The sequence below is a fragment of the Labrus mixtus genome, chromosome 12 (genome assembly GCF_963584025.1).
Source record: "Labrus mixtus chromosome 12, fLabMix1.1, whole genome shotgun sequence".
Classification (NCBI taxonomy): Eukaryota; Metazoa; Chordata; class Actinopteri; order Labriformes; family Labridae; genus Labrus; species Labrus mixtus.
This window is the reverse complement of record NC_083623.1, coordinates 24,814,379-24,840,960: the sequence shown is the minus strand read 5'-3', so window position 1 is coordinate 24,840,960 and position 26,582 is coordinate 24,814,379. Positions and strand designations below refer to the sequence as shown.

Here is a 26,582-nt window from a genome sequence, read left to right as displayed (position 1 = left end):
AAACACTCTGGGTACAAATGATCAACAGCAGTCAGAATCATCCTCATGCAGAGAACACATCAGGGAGGAGAGCTGAATTTGATCATGACTAATAAATCTATCGTCTCAGCTCTTTGTGTGGCACTGGTCAGTCGTGTTGGTGGCTATTGACTACACTGTGTGCAGAGCTGTGATGAATCCGAGAAGCCTCGCTGTCTGAGGCGCTCTGGCCTTTCATTGACTCTGTGACGTTTATCTGGAGTCAAACATCAGTGAGAGTGAGTGAAAGGAAATCACATTTTTGACATTCCTGTCCTCACAGAAACGCTGTGAGTTGTTTTGGTATGATTTAGCAGATGATCACTTCCAGATGTGCTCAGTATGTCGCTCTTATATAAAGCAGTGACCTCTGTGTGTGACCTCGGCCTGTGTGGAAGTGATGACTGGTTTATTTCTCTTTCTCTCCGTCGAATGAAACCTTCAAGTGACAAACAGAGGATTGTTTGGGGGTTAATATCAGCACTGATAAAATGTGAACTCAAAATGATGTCAGCCATTTTTTTATTAAGATGAAGATTTATTTAATCTGTTAGGAGATGATGTGCTGCCCTCTGCTGGTCAAGGATTTTTTAAACCGTGGAATAAATAAGTGAACACATGATTTGAGGGAGGAATTAATGACTTTATTATAGCAACAAAATATCATCATATAATTAATTAAAAATTAAATTGAAGAAATAGGCGTGAGATTTATTAAATTACTCCTATCTTACTTTTCAGGCATGTAAAGTAAGATTAGATCAACTTTATTGATCCCACATTGGGGGAAATTTGGTTATTACAGCAGCTCAAAAAAAAGAGAAGTATAATCAGCAAAAATAGCAAAAAGTTCAAAACAAACATATTTACAGTAATTAAGTATAAGTCGAACAATATGGTAGTAATAAAATAGTACGAGAAATACACACACTATGTACACTTTCACTTCAATCAGTCTTTATTTGTATAACGCCAATTCACAACTAATGTTTTCTTGAGACACTTACAAAAGATCTCTCAGTTGGTAGTCAGTCGCCTTTAAACCGGAAGGTCAGGGGTTCAATCCCCAGCTCCTGTAGCTACATGTCCGATGTGTCCTTTGGCAAGACTCTTAACCCCAAGTTGCTCCCGCTGCTTCATCAGCGGCGTTTGAATGTGTATGAATGGGATGAGTTACTTCTGATAGACTCTTTAAATAACAACCTCTACCATCAGTGTGTGAATGTGTAAGTTGGACATGGGGTGTAAATACATAAAACAATAACACGTTTAATAAGAATATAAATAATGATAATGGAATTGAATTGTATGAAATAAAAAAATACAAATCTATGTCATATTTTATGAAGAATTTCACTGCTAAATATTCATCAAATGTACCAGATTTGATGTCACATTTGTTTGTTTTGAGCATAGACTGTAAGGTTTTGAGTTGTAAATATATTTAATATTTTTTTGTCTTTATTATGAGATAGAAAGTTAAGCAGCTGGATTTCTCAATTTAAATTTTCTAAATGAAAACGATTCCTTATAACTAATATTTGTGAGGACTGACAATTCGTAGTCCTGACCTTTGGTCCTCCTGACTTATGATTTAAAGGTTTTTTTTATCAGCATATGGACATTATTATATTATATTATATTATTATTTTATCTTATTTATCATTTGTCTTCTTCTTTAATAACTCCTCCTGGCTCCAATATGTTCCAGTGATACGAAATTATATTTTAATTCTTTATTAATTTGAAAATCACTAAACGAGGAACAATACAGTCTGCCCACCACACGGTGTCGCTGCTGATTCTGATTTTGATTTCGCCATATGAGGTTTGGTCCTCCTCGCTCTCCGTCCAAAGCGGTCTTTGGTAACCTGTCAAACATGGGGGCACGAGTTGCTCGTATGTTCAGAAACTTCAACCTGGAGAACCGGGTTTACCGAGAAATCTCAAAAGAGAAGCCGCAAGCAGCGCCCCGACACGCGGGCAGCGTCCCGCCTCCTGCCGGCGGCCCCGTAGGTGTGTGTCTGAAAAACCAGAGACTGTCCTCCGGCTGTGGGTCACACCAGGACTGAGTCCACATTAACCTCTCTTAAGAAACCTCTAGATCTCCCCTCCGGCTCATGGACCTGTCTTATTTTGTGTTTCAGCTGCAGAGACGGTGACGGAAGATTTAGTCAACAAGAAGAACGACCCTCTTCTGTCCCTCCTCAAGACCGTGTATGTGGATTCTACAGACCCAGCAGCAGCAGAGGTCAGACCGGGTCACTCGTGTTTACTGGTTATTGAATGTTCTCTTTTATAATGCTGTTTGTTTGGCAGGATAAAGTGACGTCACACAAGTGTTCAGTCATTCTGGTGTCTCTCCTCCTTTGCAGACAGAAACAGCAGCTCAGCTAAAGGCTACGTGCAAACAATACAAAATGACCCCCCCCCCCCCTCCATGAATTATTTATTCGAAGAACAGTAATCTACAAATTCTTCAGATAAATAAAAGAGGGGTTAAAATAATGCATACAGGATGTATATGTAGTTAAGCAGAGGTGTGACCTTAGAACAAGAGAGCATGTCCCAACTCTAACACGACTCATGATTTTATTCTGATTTACCACATTTGTCTGTGACTTTGAAGTAGCTTTAAACTTATGAGGTCTAAGACCAGCATAACTTGTCTGTCAGACAATTACTGTTTCAATATTATAGAAATGAAATCTTTGTGACAGTCATTGTCTGCATCTGCAACCCGAACATTAAAACATTCACATTGGGGGGGCGGCAGCAGCTCAGTCAGGAGGGTCTTGGGTTGGGAATCGGAGGGTTTGCTGTTAAATGGTAAATGGACTTGAGCTTGTGTAGCGCTTTTTTAGTCTTCTGACATCTCAAAGATCTTTTACACCGAATGTCACACCTACACATTCACACCCTGATGGTAGAGGCTGCTGAGTAAAGAGTCCATCAGAAGTTACTAATCCAGTTATACACATTCATACACCGCTGACAAAGCAGCAGGAGCAACTTGGGGTCAAGTGTCTTGCCCAAGGACACATCAGACATGTGGCTGAAGGAGCTGGCAGGATCGAACCCCTGACCTTCTGGTCTGAACCACAGCTGCCCCAAGTCTGTAAAGTGGTCTGTTAGCTGGAGGTGCACTGCCGAGATGCCCTTGAGCATGCACTGAACCCCCTGCTGCTCTGCCCCTCTTTCACCTGCAGCCCCCTCACTCTGACATCTCTCCATTAGTGCAGGTCCATAGGGTCCTGTTTGTGCATGTGTGTGTATTTAATCACACAACACAGACAAAAAAAAGCTGTTTTTACAGCAGAAATGAAAAAGTTTACATCCTGAGTTATTGTCATCATGAGCACACACTGTACGGGGAGAGGAATTTTTTTTACAATGCATCAATTTTTATTTAATAAACAATACGTGTACAGCTCTCTGTTTAGATTTAGACTGCAGTACCCCATTTTAAACACTAGGTGTTTGACTTACATATTGCTCCTTTCAAGTTTATTTTGTATTTTTGTGAGGTTTTCTAGGCTAAGAATACTTAACTTGCTGTCTGCTTTTATTTTGAAATAAAGTAAGGAGTTTCTGGTAGCTGGAAGGTTAGGACATGAAGTTAAGCACAGAAACAGGAAGTGGTTAGGGATCCCAAAGTGAGGTCAAACAGCTCAAAGGAACAGTAACAAAGGTCAATGTGTGATGTCATCAGGTCAATGTGTGATGTCATCAGGTCAATGTGTGATGTCATAATGTGGATATTACTTTGGACTCGTCAGCTGAGCAGTCTGAGAGTTTGTTAAAGTGAAATGAGACATTCAAAGATGCAGCAGTGTTCTTCTTTTACATCACTGAGACACTGAGGACGAGTATCTACGGAGAGCCTGAAGGGACAAAATAACATGAGATTAATGAGGATTAAAAATAATAAATGCACCAGACCTTCATTAATCACGATTAACTAGTGAATGCAGTCAGCTCTAGTTTAAAGTGTTGGACACATGGAAATCAGTGAAGTATCTGTTCCTCAGACATTTATAGATTTTTTTCTCCTCTACCTTATCTCTCCACAGATGTTGAAGGAGGATACAGTGGATAAAGAATCAGAGCGAAGGCCTCTTAGATTCAGTTTACCGGGCGCCTCGTACGGCCTGGCGGAGCTCACAGACGTTCCTAAAGGCAAACTGACCATCGCCGAGGCTCTGAAGGCCCTGAGCAGCCACCAGCAACACCCTCAGACCATGACTCAGGAAAAGATCGCTCAAGATTACTGTCTGGATCTGAAAGACACCAAAGCTCTTCTGGAGTTCTTTGTCCCCTTCCAGGTTCAGATTATACCGCCCAAGACTGAAGCAGCCAAGCAGATCAAGGCTTCTTAGGACCCGATGGTTGGTGAATGATAGACTGTAGACAAATTATTATTGGATTTATTTATGTACGTCAATAAACTGCATTGAAAGTAAGAGTAACAACATTGGAGCAGATAGGGCAGCGTTTCAGATCTTATGTGGGGGTTTGATTCATCGTGTTGATCTCTAATCATGAGATATTGATATTCAGGGATCAAACTTATAAAATGTAGTAAAAAGTATTAAATCTCAAATCTCATGAGACTTGGTAAATTTGGAAATCGGGTCCATCTAACAACCTGTCCTAACGGCATGAGACACTTACTACAGGGTCAGGTAGACGGACACAGAACAGTAAGGAGGGGGCTCTGCAAGGCACTGGTAATTTTGAGGTACTCAAAATTGGTCTTTATGAAGGGCTCGTCTTGGTCTCAGACTGGGCGGACTCCAGATGTTAAATCAAGACCACCACTCATAGTCTATTTTTCCAAGTCATTACTGTGATTAGAAGGAAACTCCCCCCTTTTCTGAAGAAGAAATAACTCTAATTTATTGGTAATTAGAGTTTGTATCCCCTGGTTACATCCACAACCTTTCCAGTGTTTTGATTTAAGTGAATGACACGCCCCCTGCACACAAGATGATGATTTTTTTTTTTTTGTGATATTTATGGTCTTGGTTTTTGTCATGGTCTTGTCTCGGTCTCGGAGCACTCTGGTCTCGGTTGTGTCTTGGTCTTGGTTAGTGTGGACTTGACTACAACACAAGGCACTGGTAGTCACTTTTCTCCCTCAACAGAGCTTTTTAGCTTGTTGAGTGGAGACAGTGGTGCATTAATAATATCCTCATCCGTGATTGAAATATTGAGCTTTGACTTGTGTCAATACCGGGGGAAAAAAATAGTCTCACCATGGACCGATTATTGACGAGCCTCTGAGTGTTGTGATTTGAGTAAACAGCTCGTCAATACAAAGCCCCACACTTCTGTTTGTCCACCTTCAATACAAACACACTAAGATGTTACACTGAAGGCAAGGGGAAACTGAAATTCATAGAGCAGAGAATAAAATATTTAACAGATGCAGTTTGTGCAGCAAGGGTGTGATGGTGTGTGATGCGACACGTTATCCAAATGAGAAACCCTGATTTAAAGATTTTTAAAGAAAAACACTTCATTTTCTGTCCATCCAAATGTAAGATAAGCAGAAGAATATCAGTCATGTCTGTGTGTTCAATTTGGAGCTTGAGACAATATTTTGTTAGCCTAGCTTAGCATAAGGTTAAAGGGGAAAATGTATCCAGCAATTAAAGCTAAATAAATTGTCTGTGCCTGGGAAGAAGCATTTCGACCATAGCTTTTCAGAGCTGTCAGAGGCTGAATTTCTTCCCTTCAGGCTGAGCCTTCTCTAGAGCTCTCCCCCCCCCCCCCCCCCCCAAAGTCAGCTCTGTCATAAAGAGTCAGCACTTTTACCACCTAAAATGGTATTATAGTTATGGTTTGGAGGACTATAAACTTATATAGATTATATAGAATATAATGTTTTTTTTTAATAAAACAGCCATTTGTTTCCAACAATGTAATGTCAAAGATCCTCTGCTCGAGTCTGTCGACATCTGTCCAGTCCCGTAGAAGTTTGTCAGTTTGATCATCAACCTCCTATTTAAACTGCCTTTTTCATGTTTTGTCCCAGATTTTCAGATGTTGTAATGTTGTGTCAGATATTCCCAGACCTTTGCAGAACATATACCTCAGTCATTCTCTGTATTAATTAAACAGCAGAAAACATTTTTAAACCCACAGCTCATACAGTTTGTCCCCACTGGATTAAACAGATAAACATGTAAAGCTGGAGCGTAGGAATCTTAAATCGCTAAGCTCAATGTACGATCATGTAGTTTTCACTTTCACTGGCCACACCTCCACCATACTGAAGCCTCCGCTCTCCTCCAGAAACACACCTCCAACCCCTCTCCCCTTGAGTTCACATAGAGGAATTATGAATTTGAACGTACCATAATTAAACACCATTAAGCACTTTTGTTAGCTTGTAGCTTCACATTGCACATAAATTGACACAGATTGACTGTGATCTTAAAAGGTTTAGTTGACTTTCAAATAATCAGTGAGCATCTTTCTAGTCCTTTACTGAACAGTTTTTATGTGCAAGGGGAGGAGCCGGCCGTCCTGTCCATGTAAACACGGCTCTGACAACAACACAGCCAGCGGGACTCGAGCTTCTCACTCATTGTAGACAGTCATGACTCAGAGACACATTTACACAGGAGAGACTGGATTTATGATTTATTTATGTGTAAAATGTTGCACATTCTTCCTTTAATAAGAAGTAAGTGTTTCTTTCATATGTTTGGGTATTTGTTTTCATATCACTTGAAGCCATAAATGTGGAAACCTGGGAATGCATTTAACTGAGCTGAGAGCCGCCAGAAAACTCAGAGGTATCTCAATGACACAAAGCTCATGGATGATAATATATGAACATGCTGCATGTACGCACACTTTTTCAGAATAAACGGCTATTTTTGTTCTCTGTGTTACATTTGGTGTTGCATCCTTAATGTAATGTGCTTGTATAGTTTCTGACAATCCTGGTGAGTTCCTGGAGTCAAGCAAAGGGAAGCCTACGACTTGCTAATTACCCTGCACATTAATTCTTGTAATACAATCATTTTCATAGCCTAACCCCACGTTAAGTGATATCATAACACTGAGCCAATCTTTGCAATAACAGGCACCATTTGTCATCCTTACCACCCACCACAAGCACCAGCACATGCCCAAAAACAACGCTTCCTCCAACCAAACCACGCCCCTCCCCCCCTGGTTATAACATTTCTATTGGATATTGGCGTACCCTACGAAAACTCCTCCGTGGCCCATGCAACTGGCCTCTGTGGGTGTCAGTTATCACTGAATACAAAGCTTCGTCAAGCTTACAGGAGTTATAGCAATGCACTCCGAGGCTGTGTTATTTAGCCTCCAAAATAAAAGCCTCAAAGTATATGAACTGGTTTATCAATGTGCTGCAGTCAAATATATTTCTTTTATGGACAGAGAACATTGTGTTGAACATTTGTAGATTTACTCTTGTTAAGATTTTCTTTCTAGGTTGACCATTATTTGAGAAAAACAAAAACAGTTGTATAGACAGCTATGAGTAAATAAGCCCACTTATGATTTATTACCTCAGTAAAGATTTCATCTATAGTGTCAATTGTTGGTTTCAAATCTTCTTCGATGAAACACATTGCATGTTTTGGGAATAAGGTCCCATCTCCATTAAGATTTAGTTAAAACCATTGCGTGCTTTTTTGGAATCACGTCCTGTGTTTGACAAAGTTGCCATGTTGGCATGAAACATTTCTCTGACTGTTTCTTCCAGGAAGCACATTTTCTTTATAGCCTGTTTCTTGGCAACCAGAATAAGCATCCCAATTTCACAGATGCACTTAAACCAAGCTATCACTAATAGCAAATGCAGGGGCGTGTCCAGATGTTTTGCAGCTCACCATGAACATTTCTGGAAATTTTCATGAGTGTTTTGCATGTATGAAAACATGTGTGGGCTAAGTCATCTCAATTTGGTTTGCTGTATAAGATTTAAGATAAGATACCCCAGCACATGCACAAAACGCCCCCCCCCCTTGAGTCCCTTGGGTGTCCTACTGTGAGATGCAAGTGTGAAAAACCAGGTCAGGAGGATTTCAGAAGCAGTTCTCCTAAAATTAAATTGGCCTGTGTCAACAGACAGTGTTTTTGTGCTGGCACCGCCTGTTTACAACACAAAACTAAAGTAGTACACTGCTTTCAGCCCTCACCACCATGAGCGCGAAAATCCCTCACTGACCAATCAAAACCAGGAAGAGACAGGACTTCTGATATCACCTTTGTCTACAAACAATGTTGGAGGAGACGCTCCAATCTCTAAGACTCGTCTTTTTGAGGGCTTCTTAACATTATTTTCATGTTGTCTTGGTGACAGTACACAGGCGCTCAGTGTTTCTGAAAGATAAATCTTACATTTGTACAAACGACTCCCTGGTGGCTTTTATTTTGAAACTCCAAAACCGGAAGCAGTATTAGTTGACTCTCTTCTTCTTGCCGCGGGTTCTTCTCTCACAGTAGAGAGTGTAGTTTGTATCAGTGTGGATATAATGTGGGCTTCAGTACAGTTCAGAGCCTCATACATCTGGTGCTGGCATGAATCTACATAAAGGAAAAGAAAACAGGAGAGCTCGAGTTAGATATTTATTTACTTCTTTAAAAAAAACATGGGTAATGATGGCTGCCTCTGCCGGGCGCATCTGGAAACAAAGCGACACTGAAGCGAATGCGGATTTTACTTTGATGCTGCTTCAGATGTGTCGGTAGAAACATCTCCAGCTGCGGCACTGTGGGTTTAAATATTCAGATAGAGAGGCAAAGGCGTCGTTTGGCCGGAGAACTGTTTCATGGCTAAACTACAGCGAGGAGGAGAAAACATTTTGGGCGGCGAGATGCACCATTTGGAGGACTGAGCTCCTGCACTTCAGCCGCCGAGTGAGCCCAAAACATCCAAACATGGGGGAGCCAAGCAGGTAAATACAACCGGAAACCGTCGGAACCTCACGGTCAACATAACCTGATTTCTGTTACACATCTGTCGACCCAAATCCCGAAAATAACACGTAATGTCGGGTATCTGTTTCAAACACCCACCCGGTCTCGTCGTCCACAGAGATTTTTTTTTTTTTTTAACTCTATGTGAATCAGTTTGTCGTCTCAACCATTTTAGTGCCATGACAACGGAGCAGTCTGTAACGTTACATACATATTACTAAATAAACCGTTACACCGTCTGTAACAATACATGTTACTAAATAAACCGTTACACCGTCTGTAACGTTACATACATGTTACTAAATAAACCGTTACACCGTCTGTAACAATACATGTTACTAAATAAACCGTTACACCGTCTGTAACGTTACATACATGTTACTAAATAAACCGTTACACCGTCTGTAACAATACATGTTACTAAATAAATCGTTACACCGTCTGTAACGTTACATGCATGTTACTAAATAAACCGTAACACCGTCTGTAACGTTACATACATGTTACTAAATAAATCGTAACACCGTCTGTAACGTTACATACATGTTACTAAATAAACCGTTACACCGTGTATGTAACAACGGAGTGGTCTGTAATGTTACATGTTACTAAATAAACCGTTACACCATGTATGTAACAACGGAGCAGTCTGTAACGTTACATACATGTTACTAAATAAACCGTTACACCGTGTATGTAACAACGGAGCAGTCTGTAACGTTACATACATGTTACTAAATAAACCGTTACACTGTGTATGTAACAACGGAGCAGTCTGTAACGTTGTACATGTTACTAAATAAACTGTTACACCGTGTGTGTAACAACGGAGCAGTCTGTAATGTTATACATGTTACTAAATAAACCGTTACACCGTGTATGTAACAACAGAGCAGTCTGTAATGTTACATACATGTTACTAAATAAACCGTTACACCGTGTGTGTAACAACGGAGCAGTCTGTAATGTTACATACATGTTACTAAATAAACCGTTACACCGTGTATGTAACAACAGAGCAGTCTGTAATGTTACATACATGTTACTAAATAAACCGTTACACCGTGTGTGTAACAACGGAGCAGTCTGTAATGTTATACATGTTACTAAATAAACCGTTACACTGTGTGTGTAACAACGGAGCAGTCTGTAATGTTATACATGTTACTAAATAAACCGTTACACTGTGTGTGTAACAACGGAGCAGTCTGTAATGTTATACATGTTACTAAATAAACCGTTACACTGTGTGTGTAACAACGGAGCAGTCTGTAATGTTATACATGTTACTAAATAAACCGTTACACCGTGTATGTAACAACGGAGCAGGCTGTAACGTTACATACATGTTACTAAATAAACCATTACACCATCTGTAACGTTACATCCATGTTACTAAACAAACCGTTACACCGTGTATGTAACTGGTCAGCAGGGTTGGTGTTACTGCTGTTATTGATTGTTGATGAATTAAAAGACTGGTTTAAATGAGGTTTAATTCAATTTAACATTGATTACAAATGATTTGGGTCAATTTTCCCACAGATTTGGTCACCAGGTGTTGGGATGTTTAGATGTGATTGTCGTGAAACTAAAAAAACATTTTTATTTAAAGGTTATTTTTTAGAGCGACACGTGCTCATCTTTATATGAAAAATGTAAATTACAAACATTACTCAAATGTCGGATAACTGAACTACATTAACACTTAATATACTTTAGTATCCACTCAATTAATCATAAAAACCACTGGACAGCTAAAAATGAAAATTAAAGTCTAACTGAAAACCAACATTTGAAATTGAAACGCCGTTAATTCTTAAATGATTTGGTTTTTGTCCATGTCTTTAATTTTCTGTATGGTTTTAAAAATGTTAATTTAATGTCCTCTCAGTACAATTTGTAGTTTTAAGAAAATTATTTCTCTAATTGTATTTTTTGATCTAAAAGACTAGGTCAAGGAATACAATAATTGTATTGGATTTAATACATTTTAAAGCACAATTTAATATTAAACAATAAAAATCCAGTGGTATTTAAAACACGTGAATGCCATTTGATGTGTTCTTTCACTTTAAGGACAACAAACTTAGAATTAATCTCAACTGACACATAATTTAGTATTTTCAAAGTCAAAAAACAACAATATTGATTTCTCTTCTTTTTCACAAACAACAATAACAAAGCATTGGTCAGCACAACCATCATGGATTAAACACAAAACAATTCTGCAACAGCGTTATTTCTGTGAAATAACGCGAGAGAGCGCGGCGCAGCACGAGCTCCACGTACACATAGTCAGACATGCACACACACACACAGGCTAAACGTCAAAGGGACGTTAAAATCCTAGCGCCTTGAATCAGCAGTCTGAATAAGGCTTCTGTGTCTGTCACTGAATCCTCTGTGCAACCCCCCAAGTTTATCAAAATCAAGATTTCATTTAAAAAATAATTAATTCTGAACTGCATGGACTGTACCTGTTGCAGAAATTAATCATTCAAATTAATTACCTGAATTATTTGTATGTTTCACTTTTTTTTTAAATTCTTGCAAGCAAAAAAATATAGAAACCAGTCCCTCCACTTATATTTAATATTTTACAATACAGTAGACTACTCGTGTATAGTGGACAAGCCATTTTGTAGTGATGTCCAAATTCTGAGTGAGCATGGTCATGCCCTATACAATCCACTCAACAATGCATTTTAAAAAGTAGTGTTTGAGCAATACCATCATGCATTGCGGTTCAAAGATTTTTATGAGCGGAGGGCGGCGTTTGACTCGACTGCTCTCAGACGGACGAGAGGAGTGACCAGCGTGAACACAGAAACTGAAATCTACGATCGGTTTGAATAAAGAGTAAAAGATCGTCAACGTAAGTCATGTTAGTTCTAATGATGATGACAGACGAGAAACCAGAGTCTGTGAGCATCAATAGTTAAGTTTTGGTCTGTAAATATCTCTCATTATACGTAAAATTCAATATTTTATATGTATTTATTATTTGTAAATGTTTCGTCAAGATTTACTCAGTATAATATCAGTTATCACTGAAATTCATGTCGTTATTTACTATTGTTATTATTGATCCCCGGCCGTTGTAAGCTGTGCGTTTCAGTTGCGCAACAACGATGACGTCGCTGTCATCGACTGGCAAGTAGTGTCGGAAATGTTTTTAAATTTTGCTGAGTGAGTGCACTATATAGTCCACTGCATTAAACTCACTATATAGTGAATAGGGAGAAGGGAATGAGTGAGTGATTTCGGACACAGCCGAAGACATTTAGGGATCATGACGGAGTCAAGACCTAGGCCAAGGCATGATGAGACCTTTCAGTGGTGGTCTTGACTGGTCTTGACTGGTCTTGAAATCCAGAGTCTGCCCAGTCTGAGACCGAGACGAGGATTTCAAAAAGTGATCTCGAGACCAAAGAACGATTTTGAGCACTACAACACTACCTTGTATACAGCCTGCAGATACAGAAAATCTGCAGATTATTTTGGGTGAACAGATTGATGTTTATACATGTTAATGATGTGAACAATGTGCACTTTTAAATACCACTAGATGTCACCTTAATTCGTAGGCTAAACGTCATTAGAAAATGACGATCACACCCATTATTCAAACCAATGATGACTGACCCTTTTTGTGAGGTAGTCAGAATTTGATTGAAAATGATAATTCTGGTGTTTACAATCTTATTTTTAAAGCCCTTTTTGAGTCCATAAGATGATGGTCACAGAAAAAGTGGTACCCAAGGTTCAATTCACGGTTTTTATTTTTAGAACTTACCATTCATATGATCCTTTAAACCAGTGATTCTCAACCAGTGGAGCTGTTTTCAGCATGTGTGCTTTCTTAAACATGATTTTTTTTTAAAAATTTTAATTTTTTTTTTAAATTTTCATTGCTGCCGTCAGATGTTTTGCATCGTCTGAGCTACAAAACATTTGAAGGCAAACTTGCAAAAACTGCATAATTTTGCATTAAATAAATCTTGATAGGTTGAAAAATATTGTAAATTTGGGTCATGGTTTTTCAGGGAGTAGTTAGTGGTGGGTCCTGACTGAGGCTAGACGAGTTGAGAACCACAGCGTTAAACCTCATATTAGTAAGCCATGTGTCAGGTAGAGAGAGTCACAGTGACATCATCATCAGTGTTTAACACGGCCGCCTAATATGCTCTTCACTGGCTTTTATCAACATTCACTTGTCGATCTCACCATCATGGAGGTACTCGACAGGTTTCCAGTTCACTCTTTGTCTCCCGAGTATATTTAGACGCAGTTCAAGGTAACAAGATGTCACTGAATAAGCCCGCTCGCTCTCTCTGCAATTCTCCGTTGGATAATTGCGTTGCCACAGTGTTTGAACAGTTCCCAGCTCCAAGTACCCGATCATCCATTACACCTGCAGGCTCACTTGATTGCTCGGAGGCTGAAGTGGCTATTTTAACATTTTAGGTCACTCTGCCCCCGAAGGGAAGGCAATGTATTACCTTCCTGTGAAGGTAGACTGCTGCACAGCATGTTCAGTATTGTGATACACAACGCCTGTGTCTTTATAAAAAGTGGATTTCAAGCGAAAAGTGGAGGTAGAAAGAGTTCCTTATGTGCTCTCCTCCAGCAGGTCTTATTGTGACGTAGCGCTGGGTAATTGCAGCAGCAGTAAGTGTGTCATCACCATATGAATGAAGACAAAGCTTCCATCTAGGTCCTCGATAATACAGCTTTTACTGTCCTGCCTGTCTTGGTGACAAGTGATAACATTGTCTGCTGAATGGCTACACATCCACATGTACTTGCAACAACCTGTGTTATTTAATACGGCGGAATAAAAAGGCTGGCGAGCATTGTTCTCCTCATAATTGCCTATAATTGTGTTTGCTTGGTATTTCCACCCACACAGGGCTGAACATTAATGAAAAGGTTTAATTTGTGTGCGGATTAATCCTTTTAAGTACTCACAAACGGACTCTTTGCCACATGTGTTATTTGGCATTTGCTGCTCAGTGATTGTAAATGACACCAGGCAGTCTGATGTTTATACAGGAGATAAGGGCTTTTATTGCAGTGTGGGTCTCAGGTTGAACACGGCCTGTTTGTTAATGGCAGCACTTTAACATGATGTAGAATCACAGTTCAGCCAAACAGAGCGGAACGTTTCTTTTTCTTTTTAGGCATGATTGGTGTTTAATGCTCTACTTTACAACACTACCCGCACTATATCACCGCGTCTTTAAAAAAGTGTGGGTATGCACTAGTGTTGTGGTCAAGACCACACTAACCGAGAACAACACATACCAGACCAGAGCTCCGAGACCGAGTCAAGACCAAGACCAAAAACATCTCTGAAAAATCATCATCTTGTGTAACACTAAGAACGTAACACCGGGAAGGTCACGGCCGTAACCGAGAGATAAAAATCAAACTATTAATGAATTGAAGTTTTTTGTTCTTTAGAAAGAGGCGTTTTCCTTCTAGTCACAGTAATGACTTGAAAAATAGCCGATCTTGATTTAAAATCCAGAGTCTGTGGTGGCTGGGAAGTGCAAAGCAAAATTTCAAGATGTGAAACACTTTTACCAGTCCCCAAACAAATTTGCAAACGACAGCATCTTGACGGAATGGGAATGTACCAAATGCAGGAAGTGACCCGGAAGTGATTGTGGGAGGGGTCATTTTGTTTGTTTAGGCGTTAATGCTGCCCAGTCCAGGACAGAGACAAGACCAAGTAGAAGTGCTCTTGAGTCCAAGACGAGACCTTCAATAAGTTGTCAGATACTTATTTTCTTTTTCCTAGCTCCGCTGATTGGCACCTCCAGGTGGTGTCGTCTGATATTCATCAGCATGTTGGACGTTTTTCAGATAACACATGACAAAACCAGAAATGTCTCCACACAACTGATTTCAAGAAGCAGCCAGGTGTTGTAGCTCTGCTGTGACATCTTGCTACTGTATGTTACTCTAATTCTTCTCCAAGCATTAGTGCCACCTGGATTGGAGAGTTAATACTGCCAGACTGCATGCACTGAACTTCAATGCTCAAACTACTTAGTGCAGCGTGATAGGAAGGACATAGTGGCAACAAACAACACTTGCTGTCCCCCCCTGTTTCCATTCCATATGCAGAGCTGTGAAGCACCTGAACAGAGATTAGTTTTCTTTTGTCCTTTTTCATCTCGCTCTCAGACAGACAGCTAACTATTCCTTTGCTATCCCTCGTGTTTTGAGTTGAATTGAACTTCCTTCAGGTCATCCAACCTGTTCCTCTTGCACTCCGTTCTCTGATGTACTGACTTGTGGAGAAGTCTTCACAGATAAAAGGGAAGGCTTCCACGGTTCGTTTCACCTTTAATCATAACACTGTAATTGAATCCGCCATGCTTTGAGACACGTGTAGAACAAATTGTGATTGGCTTCTGTTAAGAGGACGGGAGGCGGTTTGCATGTAAATCCCCTGAAAGTGGCTGCAATTCATTATCACTCACTATTTTTAGCATCTAAACTGCTTTTTTTGGGGGGGGGGGGTGTTCAGTACTGCTAATTTGTAATTTGTGGGACTCTGCAGGCTTCAGAGAGATGATGGCTGTGTGAATTAATTGGGGGCTTGCAGGCAATAACCCTGAGAGGATGACAGGCTCACTGTCGCTCTGAGGGGAATTTAGATGGAAGTGATGCGTCTTTTTTTAAAATCTGCTTTTATAATGCTCTGTTTGATTTACGCTCTCTATATCTCTGTCTATTGTCTCTCAGGGACTCGCAGCAGTGACGACGACGCCATGTCCTGTTGAGCGGGGGGGGGGGGACTTTCTGCAATCCACGATACCATGCATAGCGTGAGCTCACCTGCGAGCATGCCCGTTCACCCCGGGGAAGAATGGTCCTCTCCACTCCTGCTCGCCTTCCAGAGGCAGGGGACACTGACGACAGTCTCTGCTGCCTCGTTACGGGGCTGCTGAACCTTCCGGAGAAGCCGCCGATGGAGAACATCTCCATGGCGAACGTTTCCTTGGGCTCCCGGTCGCCCCCGGAGACGCTCACGCCGACAGCGGAGGGCCCCCCGGAGAGCCTGCAGGGCGTCAGCCTGCCGCTGCAGGTGTTCTTCTGCTTCGTCATGGTCGCCATCCTGCTCCTGGCTCTGCTGGGGAACGTGGTGGTGTGCCTGATGGTGTACCAGAGGTCTGCCATGCGCTCGGCCATCAACATCCTGCTGGCGAGCTTGGCGTTTGCCGACATGATGCTGGCCATCCTGAACATGCCCTTCGCCCTGGTGACCGTCGTGACCACCCGGTGGATTTTCGGGGACGTTTTCTGTCGAGTCTCGGCGATGCTCTTTTGGTTCTTCGTGATGGAGGGCGTGGCCATACTGCTTATAATAAGCATAGATCGCTTTCTTATTATTGTCCAGAAACAAGACAAGCTGAGCCCACAGAGAGCCAAAGTGCTCATCGTGGTCACATGGGGACTCTCGTTCGTTTTCTCTTTCCCTCTGGCTCTTGGTTCCCCTCCCTTACAGACCCCCCCCAGGGCCCCTCAGTGTGTGTTCGGCTACAGCGTGGAGCCGGGTTACCACGCCTATGTGTTGATACTGATGCTAGTCTTCTTTTTCATACCGTTCATGGTCATGCTGTACACGTTCATGGGGATCCTGAACACCATCCGCCACAACGCCATCCGCATCCACAGCCACCCGGACAGCATCTGTCTGAGCCAGGCCAGCAAACTGGGCCTGCTGAGCCTCCAGAGGCCCTTCCAAATGAACATAGACATGAGCTTCAAGACGCGTGCCTTCACCACCATCCTCATCCTCTTCTCCGTGTTTACAGTGTGCTGGGCACCCTTCACCGCCTACAGCCTGGTCACCACCTTCAGCGACGGCTTCTACCACAAAGACAGTTTTTTTCAAATCAGCACGTGGGTCCTGTGGTTGTGCTACCTCAAGTCGGCCCTCAACCCTCTAATTTACTACTGGCGGATCAAAAAGTTCCGCGATGCCTGCCTCGACCTGATGCCCAAGTACTTCAAGTTTCTTCCTCAGCTGCCGGGCAACACCAAGAGGCGCATCCAGCCGAGCGCCGTGTACGTGTGTGGAGAACACCGCTCTGTGGTTTGAAGGAAAAAAATCCAGCCCTCGACTCGCTTCAACACTGTTAAAAAAACACATCGTTATTTCATTTACCTTGCCGTTCTGGGCTTGTTTCTGTTGTGTAGTGGGTTTCCTTTTCTTAGTCAGAAAACAGCGCTGCATCACTAGAGGCTGGGGCTGCGTTGGTGGGGATGTGTTGCTTCAGGTAACAGTGAGAAAATAAAACGGGTCTAGTCATAAACGGAGACTAAAAATATCAACAGAGAGGATTTGACATCATAAAGTACGGCTCTTTAAAATGTTCTAAAACTGACTCCTACTCTGTACCTAAGGTATACGACTATAACAATCTCTTTTAACATCTTACTTTAGGAATATAAAAATTATTATTATGCCCTTGTTTGATTTTGAAAATAGAAAAAGAAGAACAACATGTCAGCTGTGAATGTGGAAATACAAACCTCTTCTCATGAACTTTGCTCAAATACATGCAGGGGTTGTAAATGGTGTTTAGAGCTTTCCATTCTCTTGGTACTGTCTGATCTAAAATAATTGGACACTACATTTGACTATTCTTTTAACATATTAAGCATCTGCAAGGGGTTGCCCCACCTAGGTGAAAGTTCAAACGTAGCCTAGTTCAATCTTATGGCAGAGTTTACGCTCTACCAACATTTAAGGTGTTGGAACCGACTGAGATAGTTCCAACGTAGGCAGAAGTAACAACTCAAATCTTACACATAGCTCCCAGTAGGTACCATGTAGGTGTAAAGTCCTCCGTAAAGTATGGTTGTCATGGTGATAGTTTTAAAAGGTGGGATCATTTTGAGGAGGAGCCGAGGGTTTGACCAGCTGTTTGTGATAGATTACATCCCTCAGAAATTAATAATTACTTTTATTTTTTACTACTCCCGCTTTCATTCTTCTTTGGCAGTGATAATTTCACCTTGACGATAAAGTACCGTAAAATTACCTCACGATCCAGTTGAAGATTTCCCCACTCAATGCCACTGTTCTTATTAAACACTAGCTGTAGATGAAGGTTGTAGCTGCTGTTATCAATTCATTGTAATGCTTTGACATATTTTGTGGATTAACGGCAACTACAAGAAGTAATTTTCAGATTTCAGTCTGTTCAGAGACAATTAGACCCAAGAGGAAACACTGGAACAAACACTGCATTAAAAACTGCTTTTTATTGATTGGCTGGGGGAATATCTGCGACAATATTTAGGTTAGTTTGGACGTTACCCTGTTATAGTTAAAGGTCACATATTATTTTTCTTTTCAACCAGTTTAAATAAGTCTCAGAGCTCCCCAAAAAATGTCTGTGAAGTTTCTTGTTATAAATCCAAATGTGTAAATGTGTTCAAACCACAAGAGAAGCGCATTATTAGAAGGGAGAAATAAATAAAGTCACCGCAAACAGGACATCTAGTTGCACAAATTTTCACTTTTAGGACCTCAGTGATGCACTTTCTTCCTCTGTGGCTGAAGCCTCTGAGTGTTGAGATCCTCCTGAAGTTCTGAGTCCGCATCAGAAATGTTTGATCCAAACTTTATTAGAAAATAGAAATGTTTGGAAACTTGTTTGCTTGTCTCATCTTGCACAACGAGCTGACAAATCCTGAACCTGGAGAGAGCAGTTCTGTCTTGAAGCGAAGATATTGTGTGGTTTGTTTTAAACTTGACACAAACAAACACACACACACACATAATGATCTCAAGGGAAAAAGGGACACCTCACACAAAGCATAAAGTGCTTCTCTTTTGCCCTGAACTGAAAGCCTCAGAGTCAATGAAGGTTGTTTCATTCAGATCATTGTCTCTCCAGTCGTTTAGTCTGTCAGAAAAAACAAGAGGAGCATTCGTTAGATAAACAACATTATGTGAAAGAATCCTTCACAAGAGGCCGACCTTCGTCTCCACCAACAGCAGCTTCAGTCGTAGGGCTGGGTTTAGCTTCACAGTGCTTGATACTGATGAACAATAATACGATCATTATTTATAGTTCTCAAATGTTCAATGATAGCCAAAGTCGAGATTCGGTACAAATTTGCAGGTTATGTTCTGGATAAGAGCTCGACCTGAATGAATCTCCACCTAGTGATCGATCAGATCTCACATTCAAACATTTTAATAATGCTTCACATTTGTTGTCCTACAGCAGGGACTAACCAACGCATTAACACCTTCAACTAACAAATAATCGTTCTCCACTTTCAGTTATGTTTTCATATTTGATTTTATGAGCCGCATACTCTGATAACCATCAAATTATCAACAGACACCACATATGAGAATATATTTATTTAATGTGGGGAAAAAACAAGTTATATATTTAGGCAGAGATCTATTTTGCACTAATGATGATTGAGTGATATTATAAGCCTTAATTTGCACATTCACACACTGCAATTGTTTTGTGCGCGTTCCTCCCGTCATTGCTGCAGCTGTTGTGATTTTTAGTTTCTATTACGTGTGTAATTTCATCATATTTTTTTCATTTTTTAATTGGTTGTGTGCCGCTAACTCCTCCCCCTTTTATGTGAACGTGCTCATAAAAACTCTTGGTTCACTTATTGAGGTATCGGGGCCTGACCGATATAGGGTTTTTGGAGCCGATACTGATCTCGATGTTGGGGAGAGAAAAAATCTGATACCGATATATAGATTATTTTTTTAAGATGTATTTCTGGGCTTTATTTGAGAGATGGGACAGAGTCAGAAATCAGGGAGAGAGTGGGGAACGACAAGAGAAGAAAGAAAACACAGGCAGGATTGGAATAAGGACTTCCCGTACATGGGGCGTGCGCACCAACCACTATGCTACCTAAAATATATATATACACATTTATGATATTGATCCCTCAAATACAGTTATCAAACACTTGTGGAAAAGATATTTAATGAAGACAAGATGGTCACTCGACTGGAAAGTAACTGTGCATGTACGATCACCGCTTGACACTCTGGAGAGTGATGATGCTTGTTGTAAGCCATATAGCACCCTCTGCTGGTGAAGGAGAACTGCTAGTGTAAAACAACCATACTCAAAAAATAATAAAATGCTATTTGAGTGGTGAATAAATCGAGTAATATCGGTGCATATCTACAATAAAATCAGCCAATACCAATAATCACTTGATATGCTAATATTGGCCGATATTATCGGATGGCTGATAAATCGGTCGAGCCCTAATCGAGATGATAACCAGCTTTGTGTAAGCACTTAGCGAAATCTCTGATATCAGGGTTAGTGAAGTCTGGTCAAGAAAAAACACCCTGGGTATGTTCAACCTGATTCGTAGTACAGGTCTCTTCTTAAATTCAGTTTGATTTATTTTAAATGTCGTATACATTTCTTGTCAGAATTTGATCCTTTAAAGTTTCTAATACCTGGTTATCAAACACGATGCAGCTTTACCCAGCTCTACTCAGTAAGACCTTGAACGCAGTGCAGCAACAATACATCTCTTCTAAGAATACTACCTTGGATTTTCTCTGTTTTTTATTTTTATTCTTTCACTGAAGCGATGGCTCTGTGCACACCTACTCAACACACGCAGCAGCACACACTTCTCCGCAGGTGAAACAAAGAAACCTTTAAGTGAAGCCACCGACTGAAGGAAACCATAAAAGAAAATGAAAACACTTTATAACCCCTGCAATGTACTGAATGGCACATACTGTGTGAGACTAGAAAAGGGTGAGTTTTTCCTTTAACACTGTTCTGAGGAGGAAGGACGGGGGAGCTGCTTGGTTTGACTTGAGCGTACGTCTTTTCCTGCCACTGGAATGGCGAGTCACTGGGGGGGTGGGGGGGGGGAGACCGTGTGTGTTTTAGTTGCGTAGACTTTGTTTTATGAGGCATGTAAATTAACGGCTTCAGTGGGATTTGAGTGGTCAGAAAAGTGGTGGCGACACATTTGGACATGTGTATTTCTATTTAAATGTTTTGGATGTGCCTATTGATTAGTCCATTTGCCAGTCAGAATGCTGCTATATCTGGTGAAAATGTGCAATTTCAGTGTACTGTACTGTTGAATGTAATAAAGAAATACACGTTTCTTACCTTGGTAAACCGTCTCTACATGGATTTATTTCTCACACATTTATTTCTGGCTAGCCACAATTTCACTATTTTTTAAATTATGCTGACTTTAAAGGTGAAATCTGTAAGAGATCAACAACAATGCAGCAGCCAGTATGTCCTCCTTCTAACTTTAGATTCTGGTCCTGAATGCTCTGGATTTGTTTGGATCAGAGAAGGTAGGCGCTTTTAAGGCACCCCCCCCACACGGCCGTTTTGGACGCCCCTCGGTTTGTCAGATATGAGAGCAGTTATCAGGTCAACAGGTGTTGCAGCGATGGAAGTGTTCAAGAGAAGTGGTTCAGATAGAAGTGATTGTACCCGACCTAAAAAGCCTCTGCATGTTTCTAATAAGCTCCACGAGCAGAAACGTGATCAAACTAGGATCAATATTGAAGATGCTTTTGAAAAATGGAGAGAACACAGAAAGGTTTACAGACCGATGCAGAGCTGGATAAACACTGAAGCTTCAGTGTCCATGAGATGGCAACCTGCCTGAGCATCGGGAGGGGGGTAAGTAACACTTAGTACCACTTTTAAACGCTAGGTGCCAGACTTTCATGTTCCTTTTATTACTTGTGCATATTTGTCCTAGTCATCAACTGCCTTCATATTTTTTTTGTCCTTTGCAGAAATACTGAATACTTACAGTTGCGCTGGAGTGGCACAAAGGATGTTAAATAATGACAATGTTACAGAGCTACTCTTTCAGTGATAGTTCGTAAAAAAATGGAGGGCCACACCAGGGGGCGGAGCCAAGGGGTGGCAACCTCAGTGCAAAATCCTGAACTATGATTGGCTATGTGCCTTGTTAGACTCGTGTTTAAATCAACTTTTTGGGCTGTGTTACAACAGGTTGCTGTCAGCTTTCTTTTCATTTCAGTGAAGCCTATTTCATTTTTGTCAAATTTAAATTGTAAATAATCCCGCCTATAGGGCTACAAAATGGCTGGAGCTGGCCCTGTGTCGAAGGTACATTTTGAAGTGAAAGAGGCAAAGGCAAGCACATCAGACATCCATACTAATCTTGTTACTCAGACGTAGCTTAGCACAGTGTTTAGAGCAGAGAGGTGTAGCATTTACGTTTTACTTTTATAACAAAATGCTATCTGTAAGATTTTTTCTCACACTAATATATGTCTCTAGTCTGTCTACAAACCCCCAAATAATGAGAAAAGTTCATCCTCTCTGTCTTTTGCCTGCTCCACTTTTCTGAAAATGTGTGCTCAAACAGGCTGTTTGTAGATTTTCCCTTCATGACATCACAAAGGGCAGTAGCCCCTCCCCCAGGTGGGTGACACTCCCACAGCTAGGTGTTTGTTCTGCCCTCTGAGTCTGCCTTCTCACTAAATAATAGGACATGGAGCGAGAAAGCCTGAGACACCCAAGCCCTTCCAGAGAGGGGGCGTGGTCAGACACAGCTCATTTACATATTTAAAGGTACAGACACAGAAACAGCCTGTTCTGAGCAGGGCTGAAATAGAGGGGTTTATAGACATGATCAAATACAGGATCAGAGTGGATTTAGAACAAGAAACTTCACACACGTTTTGAGGAGCTCTAAGATTTATGTAAACTGGTTGAAGAGGAAAATAACATGTGACCTTTAATTAAGAACCTGAAACCACAGAGCCCAAAGTAACCACCTGATCATGATATATAAAACATAAACTGTAATGCAACGCTCAGCTAATGATGTTCGAGAGACATTTTGCACCTGGAGTGCGCTGTTGCCTGTTTTGGTGAATAATGGAGCTGGAAAAGCATCGAGGTTGAACTTCACAAAGACATTTTTTTATTCTTTTGGATAAATGTGTCCTTGCTGCATCAACCATGCAGCGTGCATTGGATAATATGTTTTTACACGATGCTTGGAAACAGAGGTTTTGCCTGTTTAAGATTCATATTTGTGGTAAATCTTAAACATGAAGCAACACGTGGTTATAGTCAGACTGGTGGATGAATATAGCTTAATGTACCGTATAATCCCAGGTGACTAAAAGCATGTGTATGTTTGGATCCGTGTTGAATTAGCACACGCTCCGCACATGTAAACATGTTTTATATGTAAGGTGTCATGTTTGGGCGCCTGGTGTTTTTTCATGCAATGCCAACCGTGCGAAGCTCTGCGTTTAATTATCTCTCTCCCGATGCGTCAGCTGTGTCTTTCCGCTCAGGGACTCCACTTCCTGTCATCGTGTCTGCTGAGTGCTCTGCGAGGGCGACACACGCGTTCATGCATCACTCCTCCATACCATGACATAAGCTAAGCCGGCTTTGACTCCATGCAGGGCCTGCTGGTCTTAACATATATAAAAGCTTCACGGTGGAGTCATCAGCGTGTTGTGCAATGCAGCCCGTAATAAAAATGCGGCTGAGCTGCCTGCAGTCTGTTTACTCTCTCACAGCTCTGTTTGTTGTAGAGGAAGCTTCAGCTCACAAAGATGTTCACCACAGATGTTTGGTCAGGATTTTAGGCCAAAAGGCCAAATGTGCATTTTATATTTTACCAACTGCCTGCCTCCCGTCTGTGGGGAGGCTGTGGCTCAGTAGAGTCGTTCGTTTCTCAACCGGAAGGTCGTAGGTTTGATCCCCGAATTGCTCCTGCTGCTTAGTCGGCAGCGTATTAATGTGTATGAATGGATGAGTTAACACTGATGGACATATAAAAACCTGTACCATCAGGGTGTGAATGTGTAGACTAGAAAAGAAATGTACAAGCTCAAGTTCAATTTAAATATTCTCTGCTTGCACAGTCTCACTTTGAAGACATTCAGACTGAACCGTAAGAAGTGCCCACAAATCGTCTCCATGAGATTTAATGTGTGTGACAGCGGATAGCCTAGCAGTTATGTAGCATGCCCCATGTACAGAGGCTGTAGTCCTCACCGCAGTGCCCTGTGGGTTTGAATCCCACCTCGGCCCTTTGCTGCATGTCTTTCCCCTCTGTCTCTCCACCCAACATTTCCTGTCTCTCTTCAGCTGTCCTGTCTAGGCAAAAATCGATCAAAATAACAAAATATTTAATTTGAAAAACCTTACAGTCGTTGCTGCTTCCTGTTTGTGTGTGACGCATACTGAATCAGTATCCGTATCAGAAAATATGTCTCGGAGCAGAACTAAAAAAAAAAAAGTGATTCTGTGCATCTCTACTTTTCAGACCTGTTGTCTATTGTTAGTATGAATTTTCATGAATTCATTAATTGTGGTAATTGTGTGTATATGCCGTTTAATATGTCTACAATCTAAGGGTAATTCTAATGTTAGGTCTGTAAGCTGTAATATATTATGTGTAAGACATCTCATAGCAGTGGAGCTATATTAGGATTGGAGCTGAGTGAATGTTGTGAGCTGAAAAGGAAACGTGATTAACTGAGGCTGAAGAAATGTTTATGTGTGACATTTACAAGTCAAGGTAATGTCTTCTTTCCATCCTATTAGAAGTGCATCCAAATAGAAAGGAATACCTGCTAACAGAATATAAGTAAGACTGTCAACTATGGGCTGGGAATCTTTGGGTGTCTCACGATTCGATTCAGAATCGATTTTCGATTCAAAACTATTCTGGATTCATTGATCCATGGATTCAAAGTCTATTTATGAATCTACTTCAGGATCTAATCCAGTCACCTGTGAGACTGGCTGAATTTCCTGTTGCTCTATTTGGCATTCTACTGAGTGAAAGAGCTAGCCTTAGCACTTAGCACGGCGTGACTGATCGATTTAAAATCAATTTTTTTGGAAGTTATGAATCGATTTTAAATCTTAGAAGAGAAGAATCTCGATTTTAACATTTTTTTTCCCCACATTTACTGACAACATGAAAAGTTTGCCAGCCATGTGTGTTCTGAAATATCGTCTGACCTCGGCCGAATAAATCCTAAAATAATCAAAACAGTCTCTCTCATGAACATCAACAACACAACATATCATTGAACATTTACAGCAGAAACACCTCCACCTAACAGCTGTCTTTTCTCCAGATTCATTTATTCTTTTTCATCTTTTGCTTTGACATTTGGTAATCGCCTTTTGATTGAATTTAGTAGACCTGTCTCTGCTGATGCTTCTTCTGTTTTAATCCTGAGCCCCTGCCTTTGCTTTGTCTGTCAGAGCACTTTGTGAGCATCTGTTTTTAAAGGTGCTATATAAATAAAAATAATTATAATTATTATCTCTGGATTTTGTCTTTGAATGACCTTGAATCTAATAGAGATTTGGTTATTTCAAGTTTATTTTAAAGAACACTTAATGATGTTGCCAATACAGTCCTCGGAGACTTATGTTTTTAAAACTTTTAAAAAGTAGCTTTAAAAAAAGTCTAATTGGGGAGAAAATATGTTTTTAAAAAGTGTCCTACAAACACTGATTGAGTTTAGTAGAGATCATTTAATGTAAAGATCTGAGTTTGTTTACAGTGAACATCTAAAGGGATGCTTTTAAGTCTCAGAGATGTTTGTAAGATGTAGAGCATGCAGGTTCAGTTTGTGTTCAGATGTAAAGCTGTCTGTTTAGAGCTAAATGAATACCTCTCAACACTGAAAGAAAGCCGGGAAGTATCTTATAATGATGCTGTGAGAATATAACTGAAGAGACCTATATGGTGTGCAAGTGAAACGTTTGTAACTGCTCCAAAGTTAATATTTGATTTTTGATATCCTTTATTAATCCATGAGGGGAAATTCGGGAATACACTCCGTTTTTTATAGAGACATGCTTCTCACACACATGTCTGAATCACACGCATATACAAACAGGACCTGTGGACATGCATTAATGGAGAGATGTCAGAGTGGGGCTGCTACAAGCGGTTAAGCAGAGAGCGCACCAGAGCAGTTGGGGGTTCAGGGCCTTGCTCAAGGGCACTTCGTCAGTGCTCGGGAGGTGCCCTGGCACCTCTACAGCTACCAGACCAACTTCCAGATCCAAACCACACGTTCAATCCCCTGACAAGCCGACTTATACTGAGCCACTCCACCCTGTTTGTCTCAGTTCTTCCACCCTCCCTTCCCTTCCCTTCCTCCCCTCCATTCACCCTCCTTCCTCATCCCTTCATCCTATTTGTCTGATCCTAGGCGCACAGTCTGGGCCGTGATCAGCTCGGACAGAATCAGGCCCGAGAAGGAACCCCCCATCCTGAGTCTCCTTCTGCCCTGCAGTCAGTCCATCCATCCAGACCAGCCAACTGACAACATCCTCCTCCATCGTAATCATTATCTCAACATACATTCATCTGTCTCTTAATTCATATGATCTATCATTAAATATCTAAAACACATTTTGCTGTGGCAACCATGAAGACTCTACATCTCTGAGAATTAAATCATCTCGGTCATGTCCAACATCCGATACGGTACTGTTTATTCCAAGTTACAGAGACGAAGAGACAAAGATTTATTTATTGTAGAG

The 26,582-nt window shown here is 41.0% G+C and overlaps 2 protein-coding genes across 2 annotated transcripts; both read left to right on the top strand.

The window, feature by feature from the left end:
* The first annotated feature begins 1,855 nt into the window (after window positions 1–1,855).
* On the top strand, window positions 1,856–6,923 carry ndufaf4 (NADH:ubiquinone oxidoreductase complex assembly factor 4). Its single transcript, XM_061052682.1, has 3 exons — window positions 1,856–2,034; window positions 2,166–2,269; window positions 4,092–6,923. The coding sequence occupies exons 1-3, from the start codon at window positions 1,899–1,901 to the stop codon at window positions 4,395–4,397; spliced, it is 546 nt and encodes a 181-aa protein (XP_060908665.1). The 5' UTR covers window positions 1,856–1,898; the 3' UTR covers window positions 4,398–6,923.
* A 1,570-nt stretch (window positions 6,924–8,493) lies between these two features.
* Window positions 8,494–21,164, top strand: gpr63 (G protein-coupled receptor 63). The gene is made up of 2 exons (XM_061052681.1): window positions 8,494–8,963; window positions 15,748–21,164. Exon 2 carries the CDS (start codon window positions 15,872–15,874, stop codon window positions 17,105–17,107), a length of 1,236 nt encoding a protein of 411 aa, XP_060908664.1. The 5' UTR covers window positions 8,494–8,963; window positions 15,748–15,871; the 3' UTR covers window positions 17,108–21,164.
* The last annotated feature ends 5,418 nt before the right edge of the window (window positions 21,165–26,582 follow it).

Coding starts and splice junctions, on each gene's coding strand:
- ndufaf4 (XM_061052682.1), top strand. CDS start 1,899: ATGGGGGCACGAGTTGCTCGTATGTTCAGAAACTTCAACCTGGAGAAC. Junction 2,035..2,165: donor TCCTGCCGGCGGCCCCGTAG/GTGTGTGTCTGA, acceptor TTTGTGTTTCAG/CTGCAGAGACGGTGACGGAA. Junction 2,270..4,091: donor CAGACCCAGCAGCAGCAGAG/GTCAGACCGGGT, acceptor ATCTCTCCACAG/ATGTTGAAGGAGGATACAGT.
- gpr63 (XM_061052681.1), top strand. CDS start 15,872: ATGGTCCTCTCCACTCCTGCTCGCCTTCCAGAGGCAGGGGACACTGAC.